At 41.8% G+C, this 26,603-nt stretch overlaps 1 protein-coding gene across 1 annotated transcript in view; it reads left to right on the plus strand.

Annotated features, from left to right (window-relative positions):
- Positions 1-26,603, plus strand: part of hspg2 (heparan sulfate proteoglycan 2) — a 294,827-nt gene that overhangs the window by 240,261 nt on the left and 27,963 nt on the right. Inside the window, 17 exon segments of the mRNA XM_034173084.1 lie at positions 2,037-2,096; positions 4,722-4,844; positions 7,186-7,259; positions 7,261-7,343; positions 7,510-7,621; positions 7,623-7,691; positions 7,896-7,976; positions 11,596-11,731; positions 11,829-11,980; positions 14,021-14,165; positions 16,475-16,618; positions 19,796-19,930; positions 21,700-21,881; positions 21,984-22,179; positions 22,329-22,508; positions 24,935-25,195; positions 25,276-25,438. Coding sequence (XP_034028975.1) covers positions 2,037-2,096; positions 4,722-4,844; positions 7,186-7,259; positions 7,261-7,343; positions 7,510-7,621; positions 7,623-7,691; positions 7,896-7,976; positions 11,596-11,731; positions 11,829-11,980; positions 14,021-14,165; positions 16,475-16,618; positions 19,796-19,930; positions 21,700-21,881; positions 21,984-22,179; positions 22,329-22,508; positions 24,935-25,195; positions 25,276-25,438 — 2,296 coding nt within the window.

Below are 26,603 nucleotides of genomic sequence, written 5' to 3' on the forward strand. Positions count from 1 at the left end.
TGAAAAAAGTTTTGTTTTTGAGATGTTTGCCAATCTATTAAAAGTAAAAACTAAGATGTCACATGTACATAATTATAATCAGAATAACCTTTATTTGTCAGATATCTTCAAAAATGTAAGGAATTTAAGTATTCACAGCCTCTGCCATGAAGCTCAGAATTGAACTCAGGTGATTGGACATGATTTGGATTTATTTGGATATGGATGTCTACATGTAGGGTCCCAATCATGATGTCAAAGGAATTGTCTGTAGACCTCTGAGACAGGATTGTCTCGAGGCACAAATCTGAGGAAGGGTACAGAAACATTTCTGCTGCTTTGAAGGTCCCAATGACCACATTGACCTCCACCATACAAAAATGGAAGAAGCTCAGATCCACCAGGACTCTTAGTAGAGCTGGTCACCCGTCTCAACTGAGCGATTGGGGGAGAAGCGCCTTAGTTAGGGAGGTGACCAAGAACCTGATGGTCACTCTGTCAGAGCTCCATCATTCCTCTGTGGAGAGAGGAGAACCTTCCAGAAGGACAACCATCTCTGCAGCAATCCACCAGTCAGGCCTGTATGGTAGAGTGGCCAGATGGAAGCCATGGTAGCCTGTCTGGAGTTTGCCAAAAGGCACCTGAAGGACTCTCAGAGAAACAAATTTTTTAGTCCAGGGGTATTCAACTCATTCCAGAAAGGGCCGAGAGGGTGCAAGTTTTCTTTGCAACCACCCACTCCACCAGGTGATGTCACGGTGTGAATACTTATGTACATGTGATTTCTTAGTTTTTCATGTTTAATAAATTTGCAAAAATTAAAAAAAAAACTTTTTATGTTGTCATTATGGGACGTTGGGAGTAGACTTTTGTGGGAAAAAAATAATTTCATCCATTTTGGAATAAGGCTATAACATAAGAAATGTGGAAAAAGTGAAGCGCTGTGAATACTTTCCAGATGCACTGGATATAAGCATACTTCTGATTTTGCTCTGCTTCACAGAGTATAATGTTTATACTTCTGTTTAAAATAAACAGCAACCTGTTCTTCAAATTGCTTGTGTTTAAGCATCCTGTTATACATGAAGAAGTGAGTTTAGGCTCAAGGTTATACTGCTGCCTTAGATCTGCTTTCTTTGACAGGTCACAGAGAATAATGTTTATCATATTTATTTATTTATTCATATTATTTTAAAATCTGCCTGCTTTCAAATTGCTTGTGTTTAAGCATTCTTGGAAATGTGATGATGTTTTTAATGCTCAAGGTCATACTGCTGCTTTGATCATCCTTTTTTCTAGGTCAGATATCAAAGGAACCGATGTTTAAAAACAGTTCAGAGTTATTATTCAAATTATTTACTCTTTTTCAAATCAGTACTATTCATGTCTCTCTCTTGCTAAAGTAGGTCAAGTTATGTATCAGTTTAGGTTTAAAAAAATAAACAAAAAGCCTATAAACCCCTCATGATCTGTAGCACATGTATGTGCTCTACCACGTGCTGTATATTTTTTACACAATAATTATATGAACCCCCAAAAGTCAAAGCTGAGTAGTATTGGATGCTCTGCATGATATTTTTGTTGCATGTATATTTTTTTATTTACATAAGGTCTGCATGGACTTATAATATCTAACCAATACAGCTTGTGGTCCATGTTTGTAGCCCTTCAAGTCCATTTTAAATACAGAGATAAAGTCAGGTAAGTGTGAAAGGTGGATCTATTAACTGAATTAAACTGCACCAACTATAGTGATATTAAGAAAAAAATCAATAAATCAGGGTCAGAAGAAGCATTCTGAGGTGAAACTGAAAAACAAAGGTTTGATGTGAGCATGCTGCTAGTTATGCTTCAGTGTGTTTTTATGGTGCTCAGTGCTTTTTGGAGTTATTTGGACAAAGCCACAGCAGAAGGAAGGTGGAGATGGATAAAAGGTGTCTGCGGAGGCGTGCTCACTCAGCCGAGTGGGAGGTAATGTGCTGTTATCCTTGAGACTTGACCTGTCAGTTTGCCTCTCCCTCCCTCCCTCCCTCCCACCCTTCCTCCCCCATCTCCAGAGGCCTCACAGATACAGATGTTTTATACAGCGTATGAAATGTTTGAAGGACATAGAAAGCGTAAGTCTGCATGCGGATGGTTTCTTCTCTGAGGGGCCTTCTCCTTCTCTGTGTCATGCATGCACTCATATTCTGCAGCATGGATGTACTGGTGGACTGGTAGCGCCCGTGTACAATCATCCAAATAGCACGCGTGCACAAAGGCGGCTCGGCATGTCCGTGCAGACTTATGTACCGTTGGAGGTCACGTGTCTGAAATGCAAAGATCCGTATCTGCTGTAAAGTCATTAAGCGGCGTTCCTGTGCTTGATGATTTACTATATCAAAGTGGAAGATAAGAAATTGTACATGAGCATTACCAGCTCCCCACTTTGGCTTTTTGGGTTCATGGGGTCCATCACTGCAGGAAAATGTGCATGTTCATTCATATGGGCAACTCCTCATGAATGTTGAGTCCAGTTTCTACTGACTATAAATGATCAGAACCACTATTTTACGGCATATACAAGTATAGCAGCTTATTTCCCCAAAATAACAAAACAATTTTTTCCAGCAGCACATTTAAAGTATTAAAGTATTCATTTGCTCTATTAGACATGGGTAAAAAAAAAAATCACAAAGCTTATAAATTTAATTTTAAGATTACAAATTTGACTAAAGAATGAATTAAAAGGGCTCTTATTAGAATACATGTCTTCTCCAAAACCAAAATGCCCTCTTTTGCATGATTGTTTAAAGGTTTAGTCCCTTTTGATTTTGTTTTAACCATTTAAGTCATAAAATGAATTTTCAGCTGCACCACTATAACTTTGTTCCTTATCATCCAAATAAAGGATTGACAATCTTATATTGCTAATATCTTCAAAACTCACCTTGTCTGGAAACCATTTAGGATTTCGACCCATGTGGAAGATGCCATGATAGTTTCTGTGGTGGTGATTCTGCAGCCTTGAAAGGCAAACGTGATCAGCATCGGCATTGTTGGAGCCAAAGAATATTGGTTGACCTTCAGTTGCGACTGAAAGTGCAAAAACTAAAATAGAAGCTGAAAAAAGACACAAGTGACCTCATATCCAATGAGGAATAACTCAGGGTAAAATAGGAGCATATTTTACATGACTGTTTTACTGGATATGTGCTGGACAGGTAAGAAAACACTCGCAAAGGTCAACTGTACCCCTTGTGAATACTAATATTAATTAAACTTACATTTCTACTTGGTTTGCCAAAATGAATTTTAATTGCAGCTTTACTGGGATCTGTATATGTTGGAACTTCAGAGTTCCCAGTTTCCTTGGAATGCATCATAAACATCAAACCTTCTTGAATTGAACTGAATTGAATGTAATCACCCCCACATTTTATTTTATTGCAAAGTGCTGAATAAACTTGAACTTGACATTTTACCAGGAATAAATTGCTCATAATTTTATGATGTACCATAGAAGACACTTTATAATCACTACATTTCAATATGAAGTAATTTTATCAATGTTGAGAAAAATCAAAAGGGACTACACTATTAAAATGTCTTAGCTCCTCCCCTTTATATGGACTTCGCCCACCAAAAATGTATTCGTAAGTATTTCAGGTCAGAAGCAAAGGTTTCAGCATGTTGTATTTGAATTTTATCAAGGCGTGTGTCCTGTTTTGTAGCAAGTGAAGGACTGCATTTACAGAGCGAAAAATATTGTGGAGCTCCACCTTTTTGCAAATCACCTCATAATGTAAAGATTTCTGCTCTTTGTTATTTTTAACATTTTTTTTATCAGACATGGGTGAAAAAACATTCACTCTTTACATGACCAAGGAATATGTTATTTTGTATAAGCAGGTTTAATTAAATTTGAACCCATGACAAGAGATATTTTGTTACATTTGCTTAAACTCTTACATGGTGGTTATGAGAGTGTCACTGGTTTGATACCTTCTGAAAGTGTTAATGAAAGCGTCTCCACATTCATAGACAGGGGATGTCCCTTCTTCTTTCCATTTCCTCTTTGCTGTCTTCTTTTTCTCCCTCACTCGGAAATAGCTGTCATCTGGGCTTCAAACATCATACTGTGCCTAATGCATCCAATCACAGCTGATTGTGGAAATCAGACTGGGATCAACTGCGAGAGGCCTTGTTACAAATGATGCTCGATGTCTCATTAAACAGATGGAACTGTGATTTAAATGACTCACTGAAGATGTGCAAATCTGACCCGTGAACATTGTATATCCCACGCCAGACAGACATCATCTGTCACAATCAAATTTATCGACTATTTTTAGAGTTTTGGTGTCATTGCTGTCTGATGTCTCCCAAATTATGATTAAAATCCACACAGTGAAGTGTCTGATCATCAGTACGCTCAGAGTCTCATAACTTCATAGCCTTTCAGAGGGTTCGAGGATGCTTCCAGAGATTTATACCCCTCCCTTTTCTTCTGTCACTCCTGGGATCATATGTGATTGAGCACGGAGCGCTTGTCCAAACTGGTGCAGACAGCAGCACGCACAGCGTCAATGCCAGGTCCTGGCTGCCATCTCTCATTTGATTTGTTGCTGCAAGCATCTAGACTACCGACGGCAGTGGGGGGGTCGGCAGAGGCCATCAGTCATATAGTCTGGTCACTTTATTCTAATCACAGTCTAATGCCCAAGCACAGTTTGTCCTGACTGGTGCGTTTCATTCCGTAGCCACTGAGGGGGCCCAGCCTGTGGCCAGCGTCGCGCCTTCAAGCCTGAACGTCCAGCAGGGTCAGCGGGCAGAGTTTCACTGCACAGTGACCGGCAATCCGACCCCTGCCATCGAGTGGATCGGTAATGTTTCTGCTGTGCTTATTAGTGGAGCAAATATGTAAAGTGATTGTGCGTATTGGATTAAAAGCATCAAATTCCAAATTCTACACGGACATTGTTTGATATAATAAATTATTTCGTAATGCCAAGCTTTTTCTTTTTTTTTCCCACATTTAAAAAAAAAAAAAAAAATCAATGTGTGAATGGATTCTGTGTGTAAGAAACCATAGAAAATGACACCGCATTTGTGTCTGTATGATGTAATAAAGAGCATTTTGAAGATAGTGTTGAATGGCATAGCAGCCATCTTGGATATATCCTCAGGGTAAAAATTAAACATGGTGTGATATCTGTTTTTTTTTATTATATTTCATACAATGTGTGCAAAATTTGATGCTTTTACCATAACATGCACAATTATTTCACATAACTACCCTGTTGTATGTCATACAGACACAAGTGAAGTGCTGTCTTCTGATTTGTTACACACTGAATCCATTCCAACCACAATTACATTAATTTAAAAAAGAAAGAAAATGTTGCTTAGCATTTTTGAAAAAAGCAACCAGTTTTAATGTCATTGTTCATAGACTGATAAAAAAAAACAATCACTGTCAAGATGAGATTTTCTGAAAGAATCTGCTGTTCTTTCACCTGAATTTTAGCTTCTGCCATTTATTCTTTTATTGTTGGAGTTTATTTTGTTTAGTGCTTTGATTTCTGGGGAAACCCTATAGAAATAGATATTATAAATATTATTATTAGTAATGAATGCATCATTGCAAGTCACAATTACCTCCTAAACTAGTAAAAAAAAACCTGTGACTTGAACGCCGGAAAATATGGTAATTGGATGTAACCTCTGAGTGTACTGCACCCTTCTTTGCGCTCAGATTTCTTATCATATAAATATCCTTGTAGAGTTTGAACATGCACTAAAACAAGTAGTACCTGTGCACAATGAAAGGTTGGCTTCAATAAAATGTGAGATCTAATTAATTTAACATAAGTTAGGAGACCTGTTTGATGTTGTCTATGGCCTGTTAAGACTTCCTTAAACTATAGTTCTTAGACTTTCTTTAGGCCCCTTTGCCACATAGACTTTCTTAGGGCCCCTTCACACATAGTGCACAGTTTGGTCGAATTGCACCTAAGTGCGCATGAAGCAGGAATCGTATACAAACCGTGTAATTTCGTACCTGCACCAAGCCTCGTACACCTGTTGATACAACTATTTGCACATACCAGAGGTTGAAAGACAGATTGTTCGCTGTGCCGAACCCATCGCAACCATGCCAACTGACATGCACGAACATCTAACACCTCTTGTTTGGCACTTAGAAAATGTGTAACCAGTCGCATCTTGGGCACGGACAACAGGGACTGCAGGACAACCACTGTTGTACTCACAGTGAAATTTGTCTAAGTTCCCCACGAGTGTGGCTTTGGTGTGTGCGCTGAACTGACAGGAGGTGTGGCTATGGACAGAAGCGGCTGTGGCGATCTGTCATTCTGGACATTCCAGCTGGAACAACACGTACTGTGTTTGGGGACGGGACATGGACTAACAACTGACCACTGTGACGTACGTGTGTCTGAATACACCAGACCAGTAGATGTGGACATCAGAGCACACTACTTCTCATTCATGTCATTTCATGACCGTATGCCAGTAACCATGGGTCATCTACAGAGGAACAGATGGCCCATATTTGTATTGCTCGCTTGATGAATGCGGTGTTTTTATATGGTGTGTGATTTCATTTTTTTTTTTTTTTTTTTGGTAATACGTCCATGTCCTTCCTGATATGAGGCAGATTCTGGCAGCTTTCAAAGGACAGCTCTGTAGCTTAGTGGTAAATTTCTGACTGGCAATCAGAGCTTTTGGAAGGCGCGGCGTTCACGTCCTGTGGGTGATATGTTTTTTTTTTCTTTTTCTATTTATTCCACATAAGGGACGCAATGTGGTCCCACAGGTACCGGCTGGTTTTTATTTTTTTATTTAATTCCACATAAGCGGCGCAGTGTGGTGCACCACGCACTGTGCTCTGCTGAAAGACACTGTCACGCGCACAAACTCTTGCACCGGGATTGTGCACACCTGCCTGTCTGCGAGATGTTTTGTGGTGCGCAAATTCAAACTGTTTCGCGATGTTTCGCCGTCTTTGGACCAACTTCACACTATGTGTGAAGGGGCCTTTAGAATGACCTTCAATATTTTTGCACATATTTACTTGTACTAAAAATCAACCCTTTGCAAAAATTATTTTTGAACCTTTATGGACAAAGTGTTTAAATCCACCCTCCTGCTGTTTTATATTCCAGTGACTGAGTTTTGGCAGTAACTGGTGGATTGTTTCAGGAGGTCCAGGGAAGAGAAATGAGTCCCGAGCTGTGATACGAGGCAATGCACTGATCTTCCCAGCAGTGGGACCAGGCTGACGAGGGCGAGTACACGTGCAAGGCCCCTGAAACACGCCACGGGAAGCACACAGCACGCGTTTCCCTCTTTGTACCTAAGTATGCAGGATTTCTTTAAAAACTTTGTCAGTTATTGCGGTACAGTGAGAATTTTGCTGTCACTCCCAACAGATTGAAAATAAATGCTTTTATGCCACTAGATGGAGATTGGACATTTGTTGCTGTCTCATCTTTAAAATAAATCAATGTCCAATGTTTTGGTCAGAGTCTAGCCCAAGTGGTCTGGGGCCACCCAGCCCCAAGTCCAAGTCAGTCCCAAAATGTGAAAGTCCATGAGGGTGACAACCTTGAGGTTGTACTGCCGAGCGACGGGATCCACCCACCCCGAAGCTCACCTGGCTGAAAAACGGACAGGACAGATCCCTCACAGGTGAGATATCTGCTGCTGCAGTGACTTAAGGATTTTACACTCTGGAGTGTTGTTTTGCATTCCTGCCACCTCTTTGCCGTGATACTGTGCCTGGTGCCGATGGTACTGCATCATACTGTGTCAGTTTTTCTGAAAGCTTCAGCATTTTGACCATTTTCCTTATTTTCCCTCCCTTCTGTTTGTCTCCTCCCTCCCTGCTCTCTGTTCTGACATTTGCTCAGGCTATTCCTTCTCATGGTTTTCATCAGTTTAAAAGCAACAGTCTCGATGTGTTACAGAGACGTATGAGGAGCTGCAGGTCTGTCCATCTGTCCTCTGTCCGTCTGTCTGACTGTCTCTTTGTCTGTCTGTCTGTGCTGCCTTATCCTCTACTGACCACGTCTTGCACAATATGGACTGAGCGACATGATCAAAGTGTCCTTGTTTCACCAGCGCTGCCGTAGTTGCAGTAGTCGCTTTTGGAGCTGGGTGTCAGATATGTTGAAATCAGCACTGTACTTCTGGTTATTGTCTAGTTAATGTGGCATGCTGTACTTGTCTTTGTGTTGTGTGTTGTAGTGTTCCATAGTCTTGTGTTGGTTGCTGTCCCATCACACCATCCTTAATGTTTGGACAGTCCTCATTCCATTATACGGGACTAAGTCTACAGTAGTACTGTAGGTATTACAGGCATATTTTTCCCTCTGACGCGGTTTATATTTGTTGATTTCTGCACAGTGCCTTGTCAGGTCGCTGATGGGCTCCGGGGGCACCCATTTAGTTCTGCCTCAGAGTAGCCGGTGCGTCATGTACAGCTTTTCCCAGGGGGGTAGCCGAGCTCTGCCGTGCGACCACGCAGAAAATTCTGTATGCTCTGGCACATGGCTTGCTTTGAAAACTCGTCAATGGGTTCAGACACACATTGAACCAGGGCCCACCTCTGCTACTGCTCAGTTTAGCCTCCCTCATGGTGAATGAGTTGGAGCTAAGCAGCTTTGTCCATGGATGCCCCATCAACTCCCGGATCACAGTATCCGTCCCAGACCCTTTGCTCTAAATTCCACCCTCTTTGACATCTTTCCAATAGCTCATATTAAGCCTTGTTGGGTCTGTGATGGTCTTGTGAATTAGTTACAAGAAAGTTATTTGAACCAGAAGGTCATAAGAGGCACAAATCCTAAGTCAGAGGGTTGAGGTTGAGAAGTAATTTGGGGTGTTTGAGGTGTTTCTGAGGTATTTGATTGTTGCTGTGCACATTGTAAAGGGTTGTCCAGTTCAGTCAGTCAGGCACCTTCAGTCGTTATCTACTATGCCAGAGAAGAAACAGAGTTCATCATCAATCCTCATCATCATCTATAGCCGACGGGCGATACAGCTGTCTTTTGAATCTTTCCAGGTTAGCCTCTTTATCCACCCTGATACCACACCTGAGACTTAACGCCAAGTGTCACGATCAATGCATACAGATGTCCAAGAAGCAGGGTTTATTTGGAAGTTCAGAACATCCCTGTACCTAAGGCGAGGTCGACCAACACTGGACAAAGGTTGTCCAGTTAAACAGAAGTTTAATCACAAGCAACTCGTCTTGTTTAGTCTTCAAGATGTTTCACCACTCCACTCATCTAAGTGACTTCTTCTGTCTAAACTGAACTGGTGTAGTAACTCTGATTTTAGTTTAAGCACAACTTCCAGGAAGATAACATAAAACGTCCAGAAATAGAACAGAATATAATAAAGTTTATTTGCCATTTGTGCAAGTGCATTTAAGTACAAACACATTGGAATTCTTGTGCGTTTCTCCGAGTTGGAAAGATTCTTAAAAATAAGGCAAAATTATAAAATACAATAGTGGAAATAACATAGAAAAACACAAAGGTAGAATTTGAAACGACATACATTGTGTATATAGATGTACAAAAAATGTATGTGAATTGAAAAGCCAAAAAAACAAAACAGATATTAAATTTATTATGTGTTAGATTTTATTGCACACACTGGGTTTGGGTTGGAGTGAGGTACTTCCTTCCCTCTTTGATGTCCCGTACCACTAGTCTGGAGATGAGCCCTGTGAGCACTAATGCTCACTGGCCTGGCGTCTCAGGTTGTACCCTGAATTCACCCACTCAAACAGCTGGGTGATGTTTGAGATAATGCTCCGTACTTTCCTCTGGCAGTGTTGGGTGTATATAATTCCATAGAAGGGACATTGGAGCCAGTAACCCTCTCTGCAGTTTCGACGACCCGCTGCAGTGATTTCAGCCTGGCCGAGAGGCTGTACCACAGTGTAATGCTGTCAGACTCTGTGATACAAGGTGGTTGGACACAACTGCAGGATTCAGACATTAGTTCGAGAGGGTTTAATGAGAGTTTAAGCAGGGTTTGGTACACAAAAAGGCCGGCCATAACAAGCAACAGTATCTGAAGCATCGGGTAAAAAAACAGGGTCCAAAACATAGGCAAGCAGGTCAAAAACACAGCAAGGCAAAAACAGGACTAAGCACTTGGCAGAAGGCACAGCGATCTCGCAGAGAAGTGAGGAAAGAGAAGCAACTGATAAAGTGGGAGTGATAAGCAGGACATGCAGGACAGGTGTGGTGGAAGGAGCTGGACCAAGGCGTGGCTAGTAGGAGGGAGGACAGGTAGGAAACACCCAACACCAAACACCCAGACAACAGACAAGAGAAATCCCTAGCACAAAACTCAATCATGAACAAAAAGACAGCAAACAAAACAACAATTAAAAACCCAAACAAACCCCACAAGTCCAATCATTAAAAATACCACTGTTGAGGATACTTTGAATGAGTCCTCTGGAGACTTGGGTGAGGAGCTGGCATGTATGTCCTGCGTTCTTCAGCATCCAGATGGGGGCAAGCGCGGGGGGGGGGGCGTTATCTCCTAAAGTCCAAAAATTGAATAAATTGAAATTGAAAATAAGTTCCTTGGTTTTGTTCATTTATGTTCATTTCAAGATCATTGTCCTCTCCATAGACTGTGATCTTGTGAACCTGGTCCCAGTAAGGTGACTCATCACCCCCTCTGATGAGTTCAAGGATGGTCGTGTCATCTGCATAATTAATAATGATGTTACTGTCCTGGGTGGAGATACAGTCATCTGTGTTTAATGCAAATAGTTTTTTACTTAAACAGCAGCCCTGTAATGTCCCCGTGCTCACTGTAAGCTCTGCAGAGACCTTCTTCTCCATCCTCACCACCTGTGGTCTATCCGTAAGAAAGTCTAAAATCCAATTACTGTTGGGTGTTGGCACTCCCAGGTCTGCCAGCTTTACAGTGAGCTTCGTCGGTCTGATCATATTGAAATTTTAAATAACCATTTGGATGGTTGATGAAGGGAAACAAGAGGTCCACTTGCTTTTCATTGTATTTCATCAACAGGTTGTGCAGTTAAGATCAGCTTTGTGACGTTTCATTTTTCTCCAGTGTTGTCCAATGTTATGTTGTTGTCTCCAATCAATTTCTAAAGCTGTGAACTCTCCAAATGACCTGTCTTTTCTCCACCATCACCATCATCCTCATCGATTCATTGTCTCTGGTAGAATAAAAACAGCAGCTTCTTTAGATTTTAGCCTTGATCTTCCATATTAACAAAGTATAATCCCACAAATCATCGTAGAGAAGGTGCTGATACTTTGTATATAGCATATTGTTGTAGAAATCATCACCAGTACAGGCAGAATTAAAGATCTACGTTGTAGTGCTTTTGTGTTGCTATTAGCTAGTGATCACTCAGTGTCTGCAATGTTGTATTTGTGTTCTTTCAAGGGTCATGAGACAGGTAAGTGACTTGCTTTATCTTCAGTGTATAGTTTATCTGTGTTTATATGCTGTAAATATTAAAAGTATTAAAAGTATAAAAGTATAATAGTTTGTATGTAACATAGTCTCTCTGTGCTGAAAGTTAATCCAATCTTCTCCTTCCAGGCTCGTATGGACCGCACTGACATCGGTACCTTGCTCATCCCCAACATCCAGGTGTCTGATGCAGGCACGTTTATGTGCGTTGGGAGCAACAGCATTGGGTCAAACAGTGCCCCTATTAAAGTCACTGTGCTCAGGGGTGAGAGGTCACAAACTGCAGCAATAAACTTTGATTCTGAGATTGCTTTGTAAAACTCTTCTTGTTCTGCCTTGTTTTCTGGATTTGTTTTTGGTAGCTGACCATGTCTCTTCAGCCGTCACCATCCAGCCATCCATAGCTGATGTGCAGGAAGGCCAGAATCTGGAACTTAACTGTTTAGCACCTGGAAGTCCACCTCCCCGGGTCACCTGGACGAAAGCTAGTGGACCTCTCTCATCCAACCACCAGGTAGAGCTGATGTGCAACAATACGTAAACAAAAATGTATATTCAGCTGCTTGTTCCTCCCAAACAATCAGGTAAATGCTTTGAAATGTCAGGAGATTGTCTGACTCAGGTGCATTGCTCCCCACTAAAAATAATCTGTTAAGTATAGGCCAGGGGTAGGGACTGGGTAGACCGTGCAAAGCAAAAAGTATATTTTGGAAATCATTCCTGTCTCTTGAATTTGTTTGACAATTTAGCTTCAAACAAATTCCCAGGTCTGGTCTTGTCTCTGATTCCAGAGTTCCAGAAATGTTCATGTCAGTCAATGTCCCTTCTTCTTCCCCTTCACACGATTCTGTTCTTTGTGCTAGTTCCACGATAGAATCAGCATCAACAGGCCCAGCTGTTCATCGATTTCATCAGACTTGTGCATGGAGTTTGTCCTTGGGAGCTGTCGGGTTAATGTCTGGTCCAAATGATTCAGATGTTTTTCATGAGTTTAGATAAGTTCATTAACGCAGGATGAAGGTAACAGAAGCCAGTATTAATATTAAATCCAATATAGACCCGGGAGACGCGGTGCGGCGGCACAGGAAAAACACCTCCATGTTGATAACCATTTGTAAAATCCAGGCGGCTTTTGATGGCTTTCAGTGGAGTGAGTATATGAGAAATTGTTTAACAGCTGGACATGTTCCAACTTGTCCTTAAGGCTTCCAACAGAGGTGTTTTTCCTCTGGCGGAGCGTCGCGGCGGCTGCGAGCCGACGCTGCAATCCGCCCTCACGTCTTTCATTAAAAAAATCTCCTTTAACAGTGGAATATCCGGATAAAATGCTGAAACCGACTTCTTCTGAAACTTCTGTGTTCTCTCACGACGTCCTGGATCAATAGAGCCTGAAATGTGGAGGTTTTCAGTTCGAAACAGGCTGACGACGGCGCCCGAGAGCGCTGCGCGACGTCTCGCACTGTGGGAAGTCCCTTAAAGTGACAGCATCACCTCAAATCTCTCATCAGCCGTTAAAATTTTCACCGGAAAACCAGCTTACTTTTCGAACCGTGTCCACTTCGATGTGTCTCACAGGTTTAGAAAAAATTTTGATCAAACAAAGCGCCAGTCTCTCAGCAACTTCTCAGACAAAGGAATACAACGAGGGGCTGGACGACTCCTCCCACAAGGAGTGCTCACAGCGAATAACGTCACGCCAGGCGTGGAAAAACTCACGCATACGCACGAGGGTTCAAGCATGTCTGACGTAAAAACATATGAATGAAATCCATATAGTTTTTGAAAAAAATAAAAAGGACCTATACTTTATTGACAGACCTCGTAGTTTAAGTGTCGTCCAGCTTCGTTCCTTCTTCGTCAGAATTTTCAAACTCGTCAATTTGTCCGTATTCCGTTTTGCTTTCTGTCTTGACGGTCCGTCATTGTTTGTATAGTTCCCATACCATCAGCGTTCCATTTGATTGCCATCCAACTTCGTCCAACCTCCAGCCTCTCTCTCTCTCTCTCTCTCTCTCTCTTCAGCCTCTCAACATCTCCAGCTGTGATGTGCATGTGTACGCACACGTTGTCAAGACAACAGAGCTGCAGGTGGCTGTGGACAGCACAGACTTGCTGCAGAAATGATGACATGCTGGCGCTTCGTTTTGATTTTGTTTTAAAGCGTTAAGGTCGCTGTTTGCTTCGTTTATCTTTTGTTAGTTTTGGTTTTATTTTGGTCTTTTATGCACTCTGCACTCTCAGGCTTTTCGGTGATTGGAGAAGTCCATGTTCATTCCTTGACTTTTTCTCAACAATTTGTGACTTTGGGGCTTTTTATCCTTCGTTCAGCGTTCGCTGTGTGCCGTGTGACCGGGCCATTACCTTTTCAAAAATTCTTTAATTACTGTTTGAAATATCCTGCGAATAAACAGGCACATAACTATGAAAATCATAACTTCTTTTGTGGCATTAATAGCAATAATAATTTATTCAAGCATTCGTGTTGATATTTTGGTGTTGTATTTATGTTGCAATTAGCTGAAATGAAGTCCTGTTTTTCATCTGGCGTGTGAAGGTTTTGGGCAATCAGCTGCGCATCCTGTCTGCCACTCCGGAGGATTCAGGGGAATACATCTGCCGAGTGCTGGGCAGCGCCGGAAACCAAGGACCGGCAGTCCGTCAGGCCTCTGTGTCTGTGTCTGTCACTTCATCGTCCTCACGTAAGTCATCCGAACACACGGGCTGGAAACATTTTAGTGTTCCAGCAGCAGAATAACAAAGTGGTTTACAGTCATCAACGCTGTGTGGTTTGATGAGACCTGACAGATGAAAAGTCAGAATAGTGGGGCGGCATAGTAAAACAATTGTTCATTTTGTGATAAAAGCATGGAATTTGGCACACATATTCAAAACTAACTAATGGTTATTTTCAGATATGGAGCCATCTTGGAGCTGACCTCGAATGAGCTACAGGGGTCAATAAAGAATTACACAGGGGTTAAAATTTTAAAATGCTCCAATCGTTGAAAACTATATCACATTATTTGTCTAGTCATAACGATTCCAAAAAGGTATAGTTTGGACTATCTATGACTGAATGTTCAGGAGTTATGGGGTAAAACGGCAAAAATGGTGACAAAGATCAGTTTCAGTATTTGTACAGGAGTCAAAAAAATTAAAGTTGCTCCAATTTGGTAAAAAGTGATGCAAATTATTGGTTGAGCTAATAGGATTAATAAATGGAATAGTTTTGACAGTGTTGAATGCTTGGTCTCCAAAGTAAATTTCAAACAAGGTCGACGTCCATTGAATTCTATGACGTATGACATACGAGGTCTGTCAATAAAGTATAGGTCCTTTTTATTTTTTTCAAAAACTATATGGATTTCATTCATATGTTTTTACGTCAGACATGCTTGAACCCTCGTGCGCATGCGTGAGTTTTTCCACGCCTGTCGGTGACGTCATTCGCCTGTGAGCACTCCTTGTGGGAGGAGTCGTCCAGCCCCTCGTCGGATTCCTTTGTCTGAGAAGTTGCTGAGAGACTGGCGCGTTGTTTGATCAAAATTTTTTCTAAACCTGTTAGACACATCGAAGTGGACACGGTTCGAAAAATTAAGCTGGTTTTCGGTGAAAATTTTAACGGCTGATGAGAGATTTTGAGGTGATACTGTCGCTTTAAGGACTTCCCACGGAGCGAGACGTCATGCAGCGGTCCCAGGCGCCGTCGTCAGCCTGTTTCGAACTGAAAACCTCCACATTTCAGGCTCTATTGATCCAGGACGTCGTGAGAGAACAGAGAAGTTTCAGAAGAAGTCAATTTCAGCATTTTATCCGGATATTCCACTGTTAAAGGAGATTTTTTTAATGAAAGACGTGCGGGGCGGATTGCAGCGTCGGCTCGCAGCCGCCGCGACGCTCCGCCACAGGAAAACACCTCTTTTGGAAACCTTAAGGACAGTTGGAACATGTCCAGCTGTTTAAACAATTTCTCCTATACTCACTCCACTGAAAGCCATCAAAAGCTGCCTGGATTTTACAAATGGTATCAACATGGAGGGTGTTTTCCATGTGCCGCCCACCGCGCCGGCCTGCGTCCCGACGCGCGGACCCGTCCACACGTCTTCATTAAAAAATCTCCTTTAACAGTGAATATCGGATAAAATGCTGATGACAACCAACTTCTTCTGAAACTCCTCTGTTCTCATCACGACGTCCTGGATCAATAGAGCCTGAAATGTGGAGGTTTTCAGCTTGAAACAGGCTGACGACGGCGCCTGGGACCGCTGCACGATGTCTCGCACCGTGGGAAGTCTTTAAAGCGACAGTATCACCTCAAAATCTCTCATCAGCCGTTAAAATTTTCACCGAAAACCAGCTTAATTTTTCAAACCGTGTCCACTCGATGTGTCTCACAGGGTTTAGAAAAAAATTTTGATCAACAAAGCGACGTCTCTCAGCAACTTTCTCAGACAAAGGAATTCCGACGAGGGGCTGGATGACTCCTCCCACAAGGAGTGCTCACAGGCGAATGACGTCACCGACAGGCGTGGAAAAACTCACGCATGCGCACGAGGGTTCAAGCATGTCTGACGTAAAAACATAATGAATGAAATCCATATAGTTTTTTGAAAAAATAAAAAGGACCTATACTTTATGACAGACCTCGTATGTTACCCCGTAACATGATAACTAAGCATGACAGATGGTGCAAACTATTCCTTTTTAAAATGCTATTAACTCAACCAATGCAGTCCTTGTTGACACAAGGGCGCGGCATAACACAGCATGGTGTTTTCCTCACCCATTTAATGTACTTTCCACTTAGATTTTCCAATCCAGCCCAGCATGAGCCAGATTAAAGGATTTTTGCATGTGACTGTCCAGTGATCTCATCCTGCACTTCAGCAGCAGCGCTTTGAGTTTTTTACAGTGCGGCTGTTTTTTGCCTGTGGAGGCACTGCAGGAGAATTTACTGGAAAATAAGTCAAGTCATCGTACGGTAAACATTCATAATCCTTGTGTCCAGGTTTGCAGAGTCCGATCATCGCCATTGAGCCTCATAGTGCCACGGTGCGGGTGGGCGAGTCCGCCAGCTTCACGTGCAGAGTTTACAGTGGAGCTCAGCCCGTCAGACTGGAGTGGAAACTGGCCAGCAACCAGCCACTACCAGGTACCAACAACTTAGTAAAGCTCTCCAACGATATTTCAAAACAATTAAAGCTTCTAGTGCTATTCACTGAGTAGTTTCCTCCACTACGGAAGGTTTGGTTGTGCATCTCTTAAAGGGCTGTATGATCGTGAGTTGCTCAAAGATGTGACTGAGGAAAATGTGGAGAGATAGATGAGCTTGACCAAGTATATTTAAAAAAGCAACATTGAATTTTTGGGTTGCATCCACAAAGGGCAGGCAAACATTTTTATAGTGGTTAGCACCTATAGACGTTAGCTTTGATAACAGCTAATCTGCTAACTGAAACGTTAACTGTGATCATGCTAAATGGATAAACTACTAAAACATTTAACAGAAGCTACCAAATACTGCTAATTGCCTCTGCCACTTAAGTTGGAGGAGGTTATGTTATTGCCCCTGTTTGTTTGTCTGTTTGTGAACAGCATGGTGCCCACAATTTTTCGTATATTGTTACAAATTTTTTTTTTTACTGAAGATCCATATCCTGATAGGTGAGAACTGATTAAATTTTCAAAGTCATAGCTCAAAGGGCAAAGTCAGGAAAAATCTTAGAAAATTGGAAATGTCTGTATCTTTAACAATGAACAGATTTTCAAAAATTCATAACTCTGTCAAAAACAATAAAATTTGTTTCATATTTGACAGCGTTATGTAGGATGGTGTCGTTTATCAACTGACAAAGTTTGATCTGAATCTGATCCAGATTATCCAGATTTTATGGCCATTTAAATTTAACTTTGAACCCCATTTAATGTATATTTTACATTATATCTTAATCAAATGTGCCCCAATCACTCTCATATTTGAAAGGGAGGTGAAAAGTGACACTCACTGTCACCTGACAAAGTTTGATCCAGATCTGATCCAGATTACACATTTTGTGGACAATTAAATTTAACATTGAACCCCATTTAATGTATATTTCACATTATATCTTCATCAAACGTGCCTTAATCACTCTCGTATTTGAAAGTGAGGTGCAGACTGCCACTCACTGTCACCTGACAAAGTTTGATCCTGATTTGATCCAGATTATGGATTTTGTGGACATTTGATTTAATATTGAAAATCCAATTTGATGTACATTTTGCATGTTCTTTCAGTCAAAAGTGGCTCAATCACTGTCATTTGTGAGAATGAAGTGCAAACCTACACTCTCAATGAATAGACTAAGTTTGATCCATATCTGATCCGTATTGCGGATTTAGCAGATATTTGATCTTTTTTAACATCGAAAAGCCCTTTTGATCTGTATGTTGTATAATATTTTATCTTAAGAAAAGCCACTTCAAACAGGACTTTAACCTTGAAATTTTTTCCCAAGGTAAAAATATGTGGAATTGGAAATTAGTATTGACAGAGGTTTGCGCTCTATGAGCGTGATGCTTAAGTTATTATATGAATTTACTTTTTATGGCTCCAAAAGCCTGAAAAACAGACCTAAAGAGCTGAAAATTGAATATGTTGTAGCATAAACATGGAGGTTCTCAAAACAGTGGACTCCATTCAATGTACAGTTTATTCACAGTACATAAAGTATTTAACAAATAAGAAATATTAAAAACCAAAGCTATAGGTGAATGACGCAACCGACAGGTGTGAAAAAACTCACGCATGCGCATGAAGGTTCAAGCTTGTCTGATGCAAGCGCACATTCAAATCCATATAGTTTTTGAAAAAAATAAAAAGGTCGGATAGTTTTCTCACAGACCTCGTACTTGGAAAATAATTTTAATAATCTGATTAATACATTTACTCTGGCTTGACCTGCGACTGCTTTTGTGCGATGTGTTGATTTTGCTGATTGGACTAGCATATAGGCTCCAACATCAACAAGCAAGTAGGATTTTAGGGTTTACAAACATTTTCGGCTGTTGATGTTTTTTATGTTAGCTGACTTGAAGTTAGCAGAACTAAATTTATTCAGAGCTAACTGGTCTACGGTCTCGCTATTGTTAGATATATTTCTGTGTCTAATTATGGTTTTCTTTATTTGTTTTCTGTATTTATTTTGGTGTCAAGGTAGTTATTATATGTGGGGTTATATTTTTGGTTTCATTCTTATTCTCACTTTCCTTTGTTCTTCTTTGGTATGTGCATGTAGAACTGGATTTAACCAGTTTGTACCACTTAGGATAAAGAGAGTTAGGTTACAATTATAAATCATATGTCTCCCGTTATTGCACGGGCCTGGGGCAGGGGGATGGACCTCCCTTGAATGCCCACGGGGGCCAATAAGAGAAGGACTTTGCGAAATAAGGTCCGCCTTTGTTACGCATATGTAATCCTATATAAAAACTGCTTGAATTCATTGTCCGGGGTTCTGTAAGAGCGGATCTTGTCTGTAAGAGAAGTTCTTGCATGGCCCAGGCCTGATTATATTTGCTGTGACTTTGATTAAATTTGAAAGTGTGGAATAGTTTGAGTTTGTGCTTTGTAAGGGGCAGTATTACAGAAAGAACTGGGGGGAAAAAATAGGACTATGGATGTCAGAGTTAAATGAAAAGTTAATCCACAAATGAAAAAGTTAACTTCACCAATTAGCGGTTAGCTGATTAGCCAAACTGTGCCTACACGGCATTTTTAAAGCAAAATACGGCAAAATGATGCAGAAATATCATGAGCCATGAACAGATTCCTTTAAATGTTGGGGTAGATCCTGATAAAGGGTAGATTCGATTAATTTTATTAGACGTTCCATGTTAGGTCAAGTTGTTAATGAATAGAATTTTAGGAAAATAAGAGAAAATGTTGTGATTCTCTGAATTTCATCAGTTAAAATCCTTCTCAGAACTTCCAAATACCCAGCCCACTCACAAACATCTGTTTCTCTTACAAATCGACACCAAAATTTCCCAAGATCCCAAGGAAAAGCACAAGCTAGTCAGATGTATATCTGGATATCACTTCTTCAAGTGATATCCACACAAGTTCAGGATTGCAGTGTGTAAGAGTCTATAGTCAGGTATTTCTTTTGCCCTGCTGGACATCTTAATATATGATCATGGAGACTCATGGAGACATGAAGACTCTTGCATCTTTAGAAGATGTCTCAGATCCAAAACATTTCCTGTAATCTTCCTCATGATGTTGTAGAATTTCTGTCATCTGTGATGTCATACAGCTGACCTGATCATTTGTTTTTCTGTTCTGCAGACAATGTCAAAGTTAGCCGTGATGGATCTGTGATTACAATCACCAACGCCCACAGTTTCAACCATGGTGCCTATCGCTGCGTAGCGAGTAACCCCTTTGGCATCACTCAGACCATTGTATCTCTGATTGTCAGAGGTAAACGTGCACACAAACACAACTTTTCTACATATATATGTCTATACATATGGTCAGGGGTGGATTAAAGTAACCATAGCCACCTGGACTCCACTCAACTGTGGCCCCTTAAAACCCGATTGTAATCACAGAATGTAAGTGGGTAGTGTGACAGGCTTGACAGAGATTGTCACCTGTAAGTAAAAGTCCCAGACTTTATTTACAGCTGTTGAAGACTTGGAGATGAATACACAGCTGTAGCTCAGCACTCTTATGGAATATAGCAGCCTTGTGGGCATAGGCAGAGAAACAGAGAGGAAGTCCAGAAACCCACTGAAGGCAGTCCACATGGCAAAAGTGTCCATGTGGGAACAAGCAAAGAGGCAATCCAGTAAACCAAGCGGCCAATTATCAGGCAACAGTCTACAGATGGCAAACTAAACTCAGGACACACATGGAGCAAAGGAAGACCGGTAGCAGGAAGTCAAACACAGGGTAAGTACCTGAGCAGATGAGCATTGGAGCTTGACAATCTGGCACGAGAATGGGCTGTGAGCAGCTGTATAGTGCGTAACTTAATAAACCAGTGTCGCAGACTGAACAGTCCCCCCCTAAAAACCGGTCTCCTCTGCCTTCACTGCGCATGCGTCATTTTATTGCGTCAGCTACAGCTGCACTCCAGTCATCATCTATCTCAGCGACAGATATCTGAAGCTTTTATACAACAATAATTTCCACATAAATTCAGCATTATTTCATCATAAAAGAAGGCGGACTGATCAGAGCACAACAGCAGCACGGCAGACGTCTGATGTGCTGCTGCACCTACGTCATTCCGTTGCATCAGTTGCAAAACGAGGCGATTATCACCTCGTTTCTGCTTCAAACTGCCTTGTGTCTGTTTAAAACTGACTTTAGAATGATTTAAGAGGTTTACTTTGTCATCTGATGGTTAATAATCACATTATTCCGTTTGATTGCTTTGGGTGCAGGAAGTCAGTCTCAGACATGCTGCTGTGGTCCCAAATACATGTGCAGTGAAGGTAGGGCAGACCAATTTTTTGAGGGGGAGGGGGCGTTCAGTCTGCGACACCGGGAAATGAGTGTGCATGTGATCCAGAAGCCCGGATGCCCTTTAACAGGAAGTGAAGTTAAGAAAAAGCACAAGCAAGCATTTCAGAATACAACACCGCAAAAGAGAATTCATGAGGAGACATAATAACCAGGAGAGCAGCACGGAGCAGAATTCACTAGAAACACAATAACAAGAGAGAATAGAGACATGATCAAATCATGAACCATGACAGATAAAACCAAATTTCTACCACATGTACTTTTTTCTTTCTTTGATCTGAAAATATCCCTTTTAATTAAAGACCTTTTCCTAGCCCAACCCAAAACTTTAAACTTGATTCTTAATTTTTGCTTCAGCAAACAAAAATATTGTGATGTCAGTCCCATCATGCTCGAGGATGGTGTTCTTTTAGCAGTCATTGGTGTCTGTGATTATTCGTATCTTGTCGTGTTATATTATGTGTTCTTTTTGTTTGCGTTAATATTATTCTTTTTTGTCCACCACAATATTTATGTGTTAAAAAATAAAGACATGCTGTGCAATAATCTGACCCTGCATGCTGTAGACAGGCTATGACAATTTGCTATAAAAAAAATGCACAGTTCAAGCATCATACATCATGAACCTCTAAAAGGACGGCTCCCTCTAGTGGCAGATCAAGAACGAAGCCATGCCAGATTTATTTATTTATTTTGACGTGTATTTTTGCCCTTAGAGCGTCCCATTGCCACGGTCACCCCTGCTGGGCCTGTGCGGATCAGAGTGGGTGAACCCATCAACCTGGAATGTCAGGCGTCAGGAGAGCCCCGCCCCTCAGTCACATGGCACAGGCTAGACAGTAACCGTAAGATCATGCTGAGCAGCCCTGTGCCCATGGAGTCCAACGCAGTCATGCAGGTACTGATGCGCTATAAAATGGACTCACATTGACCAGTTGGAAGATTTTTATATTTGATGTCTGTTTTGATTTCAAAATGCGTCTGTTTTTCTATTGCACAGATTTTAGTGGCTCGTGTGGAAGACAGCGGCACATACGTGTGCACAGCTCGCAACACTGAGGGCACCATGGAAAGCAAAGTGGAGGTAATCGTGGAGGGAAGCTCTCAAGTGCCCACGGTGCCCAGAGCCTCTGTTCCTGAGCCTCTGATGGTTGTAGTGGAGGGACACACTGCAGTGCTGCGCTGTCAGGCCCACGGTAACCACCTCTGACAATGACTTTTGCACAGATGGAAATCACCTGTAGTGATTTTGGGTACTGTGCCAAAAGAAAAAAGTGGCTGCACTGCAGTTCAGTAAAAGCAGCTGATTTGAGCCTTGACTTGCCTCTCCACTTTGGGTCTCTAGGTTTCCCACCTCCGACCATCACCTGGTCCAAACTCCGGGCTCCTCTGCCTTGGAAACACCAGTTAGTGAACAACAGCCTGGTTCTGCCAAATGTGGGCCGCCAAGACTCTGGAGAATACATCTGTAGCGCCAACAGCATCATGGGTGCCAGTGAAGTCGCCATCATGCTTGATGTGGAGAGTGAGTGTCCTGGGTTATCAGTTCAGGTGTATTGCAGTGGGTTTTTACCTCTCAAACGGATGTTCTGTCATTTGGAAACATCAACCAACACTCTTCAAGTCACCCATATGTGTATGTAACCAAGGTTGGGTAGGATTACTTTGAAAGAATACATGTGGATTACTTGTAATCTGATTACTTTTGGAGTACATTTCAAAGTAATCCTACTCAACCTTGTATGTAACTCTAATCGTAATCAGAGTTAACTCCCAGATACATGTGCACATGTGGTTCTTGTCCTTTAAACCTGACTCCGAGTTACAGGATACAGTTAAAACTCTTAGTCATATTTCTGTTTTCACCTCATGAGGTCTTTGGACAGAGGTGTTGTTGATTCCAATAACTGTGCAGAAGAAGGAAGGCTTAGATCTTTCTGGTCCTGGTGATTCCTGTGTTTCTGCATGCCTGTGAGACTTGGATGGTAACCACCAGTGACCTAATCCCGAAGCCTGTTTGGAGGATCCTTGGGTTCCACTGAAAAGACAGTGTGTCAAACAAATCTTGGTTGCTTAGGGAGACTCAGATGAGGGAATATCAGCTATGACATTTTTCATATGTGGCACAGGTGTTGAGGATCCCAGCAGCTAGAGATGGCCAAGAGGACGGCCATCTTTACCTGGCTGCAGGAGATAGATGGTTGCTTTCTAGAGGTGGGCATGGTCCGGGTGTCTGTCTGTGTGGTTGCTGTCCAGTGATAGTACTAGATGCAGTGCAGCACCATGATTTCACCTATTTTTTTAAGGTCTTAGGAAAACTATCTTTTGGGCGGGGAGCTGTAAAAGCATACAATAATTCGGATGGTTTAAGGTGAAAAAAAAAAATCTTTTAATAAATAATTATTTCCAGCACAACGTGTCACATTCACACTTTGTTCATACAGTATATAACTACCCTCAAAAAACAACTTTTCCAAGGTCAAGGACTATTTTAGGGTATTATTAATTTCATTCTGTAGTGTTAGTAGGATTGTCTATCACTTAAAAAAAAAAGTGCTATTTGTTCTATGAGCATCATACATGCTAGTGCACATGCAAGCCATGCACAAACTGCAGCCTTTCCATAAATAATCTAAGATTTACTCATCTTTCATTGTTACATAAATACTGTTGATAAATCAAAGCACTATGATCCTAATTTTTCTCACTTGTGTTATATTATGTTTCAATACTAGACGGGTTAAAGCAACTGGAACATTTAGAAACAATTGGTGATGTAATGAAGCCCCATTTATCACAGCAAGTGATGCCTTTTGGACTTTGAAACAATGTATCCAAACACTGGTGTTGCAAAGACTTTACAAAGTTCTGCAAAAGTGTTTCACTAATTTTTAGTAATAAGAGAAAGTGTCATTATCATCCCCAGCCACACATTCTATCCTCTCGTGAATTCCAATGTTACTTTTCCATTCTGTTGTATATGTCAGTCAAGGCTATACCAGCACTGCAGAGATGGCGCCAGTGGACCTCAGTCTGCAGTTCAGCTCCACCTTAAAGACACTAACCACACGTTTGAGGACAAGGAAGTTAAAATATTAGCCAGAGAGAAGAAGTGGTTTGAGAGAGGGGTCAAGGAGGCATTCATTGTGAAACATTTGAAACTCAGTCTTAACCGGGGAGGGGGTCTGAGATACGCTTTGTCCCCTGTTTACAATGGGGTACTCAGGTCAAAGCAGTTTCAGTCTTTTGTTCATGGTAATGAGTCATTCACGTCATCAGCAGAGTCGTCAAGGGAGCCATCAGGAGAGGGACAGCTGCCCTGTCATTAAGAGGGTGCTAACTAGAGCACAATAGGTGCTAATTAGAGCTATTGTTTAGTCACTAGCCTATAGCAGTCTGCCTCTCGGTAGGAGGGGTCTGGTTAGGTTTAAAACTCCAGCTTTTGTGACTTCGGTTTATTCTTCTCTACAAGAGTCAAGACAGAAGTCAGACCACCAGAGCAAGAATTTTAGCTGAGGAAGCTTCTGCGATTTGAAGCGAAACGTCCTCACGTCAAGCAACCCAGTCCAGTTGAAGATTCAAGCTTCTCTACTATATGTCAGTCTGTATTTTCCCACATATTGGGAATATCACATTTTCTGTAATCCATCTTCTTTCCATTAACCATCCAGTAGGTGGCAGACACATCCATGGGATATTACATGGGCAAAATAAAGTTGCTTTTTCAAATGATCTGGTGCATCATAGGTCATTATGAACTAATCGCTTCATGCTCAGTATATGCTAGATGATAGCACTGATTGATTTTGAGTTACTGTTTACACAAGTTGGCTTGAATGGACTAAAACTCATCTTCATTTTTGTTGTCCAGGTGCTACATTGTACCACTTCGTTACTTACACTATAGCAGATCAGAGAATATTCTTCATAGGCATGTTCTCCTGTGTTTAGCACCTCCTTATGTCACTGTGGTGCCTGCTGATCTGGGTGTGCGAGCTGGGGAGGTGATCAGACTGCAGTGTGTGACCCATGGCACGCCTCCTCTCACTTACACTTGGACCAAGCTGGATGGAAACCTCCCCTCAAGAACTCAAATTAGCGAAGGGGATCTCCAAATCAACCTGGCTACAGCTGAGGATGCTGGGAGCTACAAGTGTGTGGCCAGCAACAACGTGGGCACAAGCGAGGCGATTGTCCAAATCACAGTCAGATGTAAGTTTCAGTGATAATGCAGAATTCTGACATTCTCCACAGGTTCATATGTGAGTAATATCTCCATCATCTTTTTGTAGCTCCATTGGCGGTGCGCGTTTCACCCCAGGTTGAGGTAAAAGCCCAAGGCAGCGCTGTGGAGTTCACATGTTCAGCAACAGGAGGTGTAGAAACTGTGATTGAGTGGCTGAAGGAGGGCGGTGCGCTGCCACCAAACCACTTCATCAAGGACGGGGTGCTCAGGTGATTCAAACTACAAATCTACACTGTAAAATAAAAGCAGTTTATTTATACGGAGCCAAATTGCACCATAAATCACCCCAGGATCCTTCACAAGAGCAAGGTCTAACCTAACCCACCCCCTGACCAAACACAGTGATAAGGAAAAACTCTCTCAGGCATTTCTTGATTACAGGAAAAAACCTCAAGCAGACCAGACTCAGTGGGGTGACCATCTGTTCTGGCCATCCTCACAATAACAAAACAAACAAAACAAAGCACAACAAAGAATTGTCACACATGCAAAGACAAAAGTGTTACAGCCACACACATATAGGGTGGAGTGGGTGCAACGGCCCGATGCCTCAAATGAAATAAAAATTTATTGCTTAGGGTTGTGTTAAAATTTTAAGTGAAGTCAGCAAAAATATACTCAACAAAAATATAAACGCAACACTTTTGGTTTTGCTCCCATTTTGTATGAGATGAACTCAAAGATCTAAAACTTTTTCCACATACACAATATCACCATTTCCCTCAAATATTGTTCACAAACCGGTCTAAATCTGTGATAGTGAGCACTTCTCCTTTGCTGAGATAATCCATCCCATCTCACAGATGTGCCATATGAAGATGCTGATTAGACACCATGATTAGTGCACAGGTGTGCCTTAGACTGCCCACAATAAAAGGCCACTCTGAAAGGTGCAGTTTTATCACACAGCACAATGCCACAGATGTCGCAAGATTTGAGGGAGCATGCAATTGGCATGCTGACAGCAGGAATGTCAACCAGAGCTGTTGCTCGTGTATTGAATGTCCATTTCTCTACCATAAGCCGTCTCCAAAGGCGTTTCAGAGAATTTGGCAGTACATCCAACCAGCCTCACAACCGCAGACCACGTGTAACCACACCAGCCCAGGACCTCCATATCCAGCATGTTCACCTCCAAGATCGTCTGAGACCAGCCACTCGGACAGCTGCTGAAACAATCGGTTTGCATAACCAAAGAGCTTCTGCACAAACTGTCAGGAACCGTCTCAGAGAAGCTCATCTGCATGCTTGTCGCCCTCATCGGGGTCTCGACCTGACTCCAGTTTGTCGTCGTAACCGAATTGAGTGGGCAAATGCTCACATTCGCTGGCGTTTGGCACCTTGGAGAGGTGTTCTCTTCACGGATGAATCCTG

Source organism: Thalassophryne amazonica, chromosome 6 (genome assembly GCF_902500255.1).
Source record: "Thalassophryne amazonica chromosome 6, fThaAma1.1, whole genome shotgun sequence".
NCBI lineage: Eukaryota > Metazoa > Chordata > Actinopteri > Batrachoidiformes > Batrachoididae > Thalassophryne > Thalassophryne amazonica.